Source organism: Octopus sinensis, linkage group LG10 (assembly GCF_006345805.1).
Source record: "Octopus sinensis linkage group LG10, ASM634580v1, whole genome shotgun sequence".
Lineage (NCBI taxonomy): Eukaryota > Metazoa > Mollusca > Cephalopoda > Octopoda > Octopodidae > Octopus > Octopus sinensis.
In genome coordinates, this window is record NC_043006.1 from 79,003,982 (window position 1) to 79,011,662 (window position 7,681).

A 7,681-nucleotide genomic window follows, 5' to 3' on the forward strand; every position below is an offset into this window, starting at 1 on the left:
GTAAGCAAATATTGCATAATTTTTAAAATGAAACTTGAGAATGTCTTTTAGTTTTAAACTCAACAAATACAGAGAATATATAAACGAATGAAGCCATTCGAACAGAGAAGTTATCTCTTATTTTTTTCATATTCTTCGCTGAAATAAGGCGGCGAGCTGGCAGAATCGTTAGCACGCTGGGCGAAATGCTTAGCGGCATTTCTTCCGTCTTTACGTTCTAAGTTCAAATTCTGACGAGGTCAACTTTGCCTTTCATCCATTCGGGGTCGATAAAATAAGTACCAGTCAAGCACAGTGGTCGATTCAATCGACTTACCCACTCCCTGAAATTGCTGGCCTTGTGCCAAAATTTGAAATCTACATTCTCCGTTGAAAAGTGTCATACAAAATATAAATCGTTTGTTCTTTCATAATAGACTCAACATAAATCTCTTTCCTCTTTTTATTGTTTTCCCTAGAAATATCTTATCATAAGGTGTACGCATAGTTATGTCGATAAGAGGTTCATTTCACAATCACCTGGTTCTGAGTTCGAGTACAGTGTGTCATTTCGGACTGGTATGTTATACCATAATCACAGGGTGACCAAAACCTTATCAATGGATTTCATAGACGGAAACTGAAAGAAGCCCGTCGAATATATATATGCGTGTGTTTGTGTGTATGTGTGTGTGTACGAAATTAATTTATGTAAAAATCAATAAGAAGAGTACTCCATCAAATGAGTCTAATATTACTACATTACTATATATATATATATATATATATATATATATATATATATATATATATATATATATATACATACATACATACATACATACATACATACATACATACATACATACATACATACATACATACATACAAGAGTTATGGAATGGAGTTGGAAAGACCTGGGCCATATATATATATATATATATATATATATATATACCCTAGCGAGTGGGACCTCAGATGTGGTAAACTCCACCGGTGACTCTTCAGGCTAAGCATATCGCTGGGGTCGACTTTGCCTTTTATTTCTTTCGGGATCAATACAATAAGTACCCGTTGAGCACAGGTGTCGATATAATCGACTTATCTCCTCCCCAAGTTTACTGGCGTCGTACCAAAATTTGAAACAAATATTTATACATGAAGTGTGCCACTAATGTTCTACTTGATCTCTACTCGTCACAAAGCACAAAATTAAAAGATACAAAGACTAAGTATTACTAAACTAATCATTTAAATTATTCTTTATTTATAGGAAAGACATGTTGTTGTAAGTATGAGATTATTCAGGTCTCTTGTCTATGCATGTTTTCTTGATTTTTTATCCATTTCTTTTTCGTTTTCGGTTATTTCACACGTCATTTGTTTAATTATTTTGGAGTTTTTTTTTTGTTTTTTTTGGTTTTTTTACTTTTATTTTCATATTCTCTATTTTCTTACATTTCGTTTTATTCCCCGTCTCCTCTTTAATTCTTTGATTTTTCTGTTCTGAATATTAAATTTAAGGACTTTTTTCTTTTCAAAAATCACCCTATTTTCAGAAGTATCATTTAAGTTAACAATTACGAAATTAAAAGTATGATGACAAAGTCGAAGAGATAGGTGAAAATAGAGTCAATACCGGAGATGATGAAGTTCATATTGGTACAAGGCCTCAAATTTAAAGATTTTTTTCTCTAAAATCGCCCCATTTTTCAGAAGTTTCATTTAAGTTGACAACGACGAAATTAAAAATTATGATGAAATCAAAGTAGACGACCATATAGTCAATGATGGTGAAGTTGAGGCTGAATATTACGAAATCGAGGCTGAAAGACGCGAATTTGAGGTTGACGTTAACGAACTTGAATACACATTAACATGATAGAGGTTGATAATGAAGTGAAGGTTATAAGGTATAGGAATATTTCAGCTACACATCGGTCAAGCAATGAATTAGTAGAGTTGTTAGAACGTTTGACACAATATTCCACAGGATTCGCTCAGACTCTCTAAGCTTCAATTCCGTTTTTTATGTGTCCCCTATGTATGTCATGTTCATGTCTTTACAAGGCGAGATATAGGGGAGACATCCAGGAATATTGCGGAAAGACTAATGAAAGACAATATGACGACAAAAAAAACAGTCCTCCACACTCTACTAACATGCCAAAGACCAACAATGGAGGCAACTTAGGTCAACTTGACATCTGCATTTTATACAAGGACCCAATACTCAGACAAATACAGGAGTACGTCCTCATAAATGAAACATCCCTAGTACTAAATGGGATATATACGTAGTAAATAATCATACCCCTATACCCACAGTTTATATTTATATACGGGTAGAATAATTAGTGGGCTGTTATGAAGAAGTTATCTCTTTTTTTTTTTCATATTCTTCGCTGAAATAAGGCGGCGAGCCGGCAGAATCGTTAGCACGCTGGGCGAAATGCTTAGCGGCATTTCTTCCGTCTTCTCGTTCTGAGTTCAAATTCTGACGAGGTCAACTTTGCCTTTCATCCATTCGGGGTCGATAAAATAAGTACCAATCAAGCACAGGGGTCGATTCAATCGACTTACCCACTCCCTGAAATTGCTGGCCTTGTGCCAAAATTTGAAATCTACATTCTCCGTTGAAAAGTGTCATACAAAATATAAATCGTTTGTTCTTTCATAATAGACTCGACATAAATCTCTTTCCTCTTTTTACTGTTTTCCCTAGAAATATCTTATCATAAGGTGTACGCATAGTTATGTCGATAAGAGGTTCATTTCACAATCACCTGGTTCTGAGTTCGAGTACAGTTCCTGCTGATGAGTGTATCCTTTAGTTCATGCAGTCGTGTGTCCCTGGTGCTTGTATCAGATATTATAGTACAAATCCTTTTGACAGGTTGTAAAGGATATTCCTTCTAGTGTGTCTGTGATGGCAAGAGTTGAATAGCAGATATTGGTTGGAGTCCGTGGGTTTATATTAGATGTCTGTTTCTATTTTGCTGTTGGATTTCTTAATGAGGATGTCGAGGAATAGAAGTTGTTAGTGGCTATATTCCATCATAAATTGAATGTTTATGTCAAGTCTATTCAGAAGTGCTTGAAATTCTTTAAGACTCTCTATACTTTCGTGTAGTCATCAAGATATTTTCTCTGCTTATTTTCTATGTACAAGGAGAATGGGTTTCCGTATTTTTCTAGTGCCTTATGATAAAGATTGATTTCTAGGTACCCCATGACCAGGTTAGCAAAGGAGGGGGCCATTCGTGTGCACATCGCAGTCCCCGATTTATGTTGATAGAATTTGTCATTAAATACGAAGAAATTTTTCTCCAGGATGAATTTTAGCCCTTCTATTACGAATTCTTTGTTGATGCGGTGTGGGAGTTTATTGGGGTAATTCTCTCACCGAAATTGGATTGCCTCTATTCCTAGGCCGTTAGGGATATTGGAATAGAGGTTGACTACATCAAAAGAAACTCAGTACTTAGGGTGTTTTTATTTATTGTTTCAAGGAGATGATTGAGCATATCTAGATCTCCCTTATATACCTTTTGATATGCTTGACGAATGGTTTTAAAGTGGTGTCTAAAATTTTACTGAGGCGGTGAGTTTTGCATGCGGGCCTGATATTATGAGTCTTAATTTAAGGCCATTAGGACTAGGTATCTTGACTATTATGTCTGTGGCTCCCCTGCATGCGTTACTTATATTTTCAGTTTTGTGTATCTTAGGAATACCATAGAATTGACTGGATTTACTGTTAAAGTTCGTCATATAGTCGTATTCTTTATCGGTGAGCCCTTCTCTGTATAAGTTTAACGTTATTTTTTGGTTTCTCATTATTTTCTGCTGACTGTAGTGCTGTACCTTTTCATGATATGTTGTGTCTTCTAACATGGATAGTACTAGGGTTATATAATATACCGTGTCCATTAAGACTTCTGCACACTTTTTGTCAGCCTCTTTGATTGTGATTGTTTTATCATCTGTTCAACTCAGCCCATTCATTTTTGCTGAAGTTTGGCTTGTATTTTTGTTTGTGCATATGCTGATATGGGTAATTTGTGATGTGCTCACAGAAATGGTCAAGAATTTTGTTCTTACCTTTTGATGGGATGTAGTTACTTTTATAACGGACTAACGATTCGTCCGCGTTGTATTTGTCGTTTCGTTCCTCGGCGAGTCGTTATTTTCTACAGAATTCTGCAACATCTTTCATTTCGTTGTAGTTGGGACGTTGCGGGTGAGTGTCAATTTGAGCCCTTTGCAGAGTAGGTTGATTTGGTCTGGTGTCAGTTCTTGGTGGGTTAGACTGGGGATTTTTATCACTTTTGGTTTTTCCTGTTTGTCTGATGTTATATGTGTTTGCGTACTGAGTTTCAAAATGACTGTGGTGATTGGGACGGTTGCTGTTATGTAGCTGTTCCCTGTTTTTGTGATTTATGGTGCAAGTTCTTGGGTGGTGATTGAAATGTGTATCCCTATATCTCATGTTTGGATGTGGTGCTTTAGTGGGCCGTCATTGGTAATTATTTCATGTGGCATCGCTTTGTTGTGCGTGGTTGTTAAGTAGATTCTTGGGATAAAAGTTATGTTGGTATCTCATTATAAAGGTGGGATTGTAATGTTTATCCTGCGGGTAGTGATTTCTTATTTTTGTCTGTTTGATGTTGGGGTACCCCCATGTTGTTTCACTGTTGTTAAGCTCCTGCTTTTACCATCATAAGAAAATTGTCTTTTAGACTTTTTCAAGTCTAAAAGGCGGAAACCGGTACTAAAATGTACTTCATGACAAAATTATTTTAGCATTTTCTACCTTGTTTGATTTTCCTTATATATATATACATATATATGTATATATATATATATATATATATATATATATTATATATATATAATTATGTGAAATAGAAGATGAATAATCTTGTAGTGGATTAATCAAAAGTTTAACCGATACCTTAGTAGCAAAAATCACAGCAGTGAACAGCACGGTTGGAGGTACAACCATCTGGCGTTGCAACCGTGCGTTGGTGCCGATAATTGAAATTAAAACATTATTGGTGAATTGAAGAAATGGAGCTGAACGCAGATTGAACAGAAATCGTTTTATTTCATTCTACACGTGTTTCGAAAGGCACAAATTACCAAAATCCGATTGAATAATGGGACCATATTGTGTCTTTCTCTTCAGGAAGAAAAAGGAAATCCGTTGGAAAAACAAAAACAGAACAGAGGCAGAGCAAAAACAAATCGAACTGTGCTCCTAAGAGCCCATGGCGAAAACTGTTATCAGTGTATGTTGAGAACCGGTGGCTGAAGAATTCAACAGGTCAGGCATCGGTCAACATGTGGGTGGGGGTGTATAGATGTTCTTTGTGACCGAGAATAAAGTTCTGACTATTTAAAGAATATTGGATGTTTTATAAGGGGCGAGAAAAAATCTACTTAGAGACGTGTGTGTGTGTATACTGTTCTATATATGTGTGTGTTGGCGTAGGGGTAGAAAACATTTTTTGTGTACGTGTGTGCGTTTGATCGTTCGGCTGTCAGTGGCTACTGCCGTGATAACCGTTGGGTGGCAGAAAGAAAAAAATAAAGAAATTATATATATATATTTTATGTTTTATGTGTGTGTGTGTGTGTTCATCTAAGCCTACCTTGACAAGGAAACCCCCCGCTGTGAAAAAACAAGCCCCGTTTGTCTTACAGGAGTAATTTCCCTTGCAGTGGTTAATTGTAGATATCTTAAATCTATTTCAGAATTTGTTACCAAGGGCTATGGGTGCCGGTCTTATTTATGAACGCTATTTAAAGGCCAGATAAGTGTAACGCCGCCAATGGGCGCATCGAAAAGCCGACTGTAAGAGCCCGTTTACCATCCGGCCTCTGGCAAACAAAATATGGAAGAGTTCGGAGACACAAAGGTTGCACTGTCTTCTGCCCCTATCAAATGGGAGGGCCACCGACAAAATTGACCATTCCAGCCTATAGCTTAAGTTCGCATCCTTCAGTCGCCATATTAGCTTACTGAGTCCCGTGGTCTGGCGCTTGTTCACGTCCCGAAAAGTTGCGTAATGGTTGGAGAGACGCAAAGACAATCTTGAGGACGATGCCCCTATATAAGTGAAGGCATCTGAGTCCGTGTAAACCTTGCATTGGTAGACGGCGTTTTTGATCTTGGAGTTCGCCGACGTGAATCTTACTCTGCTAGGATTGGTTTCTGAAATTAGAACTGCGTTCCTGTCACTATATTCGTTCCGAGACCTGCAGCGCTTACTACTCTATTTTCCACTACGTCACTATTAACTATAGGAATAACCCCTGATTCTCCACTATCTATCAGAGTGCTGTCATTGCTACTGACTGCCCGTGGTACTGCTATTGCGGGAATGATGCTGGGGATGCTAAAGGGGCTCTCTACCCTACTCCCATTGTTACCATCAACCACAACCCCCCTATTCTATTATAACTATACCCCTAGTGGGTACTCCCTGGCTGGAGCTGAGATTATGTGTCACTGTACTGGCTCTCATATCATTATTACTACTATAATTATTCCTACTGAGCATTAAGCCGGGAGCGGAAGAGGCTGTGCCTCCGGAAAAAGGTGATAGGGTCTTAGTAAGTAGCCTATTATTATGGGAGGCGATTATCTGGGCGAGGTTTTTAGTGTTGGAGAAAGCTATCCTAACTTTGTGTGAGTTAACCGTGGAGTAATATTTGGAATTTCTGGGGAAGTTATTGGCGATGGCTTGTCTAAACATGAGGGGGAGTTAGTTCTAATCTGCTTACCAAAGGGGATTACAAACCATATATGCTTATTCCTATCAGTGTGATGGTGTCGGGACGCCAGCTCTCGCATTTGGGTGGGTGATTCTCGGATGAATAACGGGTCTTGGGTTAGTGTAAGACCTCCCGGACCGATAATTATCCTTGTTCGCTAAATTAAATGCGGGAGCGACTACCCCGGTATCCGCCGCGCTCCCGTCCTTACTTAAAATGTTAATGTTATTATATACGGCCCTATCCTGATGACCGAATGATGGCATCGGAAGGGCCGGATCAATATAAATTACCTTCTGCCTATAACCGGCCTTGGATAGTGCGGCGTTATAAAATCCGCTTTCTGCATAAAAATATCGGCACTGGCGGACAGGCCAGACAATCTTAGAGAGATGTTTTTAACCAAATTGTCTGTTACGGTTTTGGCATGATTTGAGAAGACACTGACATACTTCAAATTAGTGGAAGGCTTATGGTAAGGGCAGTATGAGTCGCTATTAAGGTTAAGTGTAACGTCTAGGAAATTAGCCTTGGTGAGTTCGTTATCAAAAACTATACTCATGCCCATTCTATTAAAAAACCTAGCTAACCTGCTCTTAGTTTTCTGCACTATTCTGTTCGTGGTGTTTTGCAGGTAAAACAGACAATCGTCACGATACAGGCCGCCCGCGATTTCCGGGAATTGATCGGACAATTCGTAGAGAATATATATTCCGACCAAATCGGCTATCTGCGCACTATCCGAACTACCCATAGGCACATCAAATTCATTGGGAGTATCCTTACGGATCCACAGCTTATTATCAAACTTAATAAACGATTTCCTGGCAACTAAAATGATATCTATCTCTCTTCTCTGGTGAGGCCTGCCTTGTTGTGAGCATGCCAGAGGGCCTTATTTAGCACACTAGGGTTAATC

At 38.3% G+C, this 7,681-nt stretch overlaps 1 protein-coding gene across 1 annotated transcript in view; it reads left to right on the forward strand.

The window, feature by feature from the left end:
- LOC115216258 overlaps positions 1–7,681 on the forward strand; it is a 257,640-nt gene that overhangs the window by 217,876 nt on the left and 32,083 nt on the right. The window contains exon 59 of the mRNA XM_036506965.1: positions 1,253–1,267. Coding sequence (XP_036362858.1) covers positions 1,253–1,267 — 15 coding nt within the window. The remainder of the gene's footprint in view (positions 1–1,252; positions 1,268–7,681) is intronic.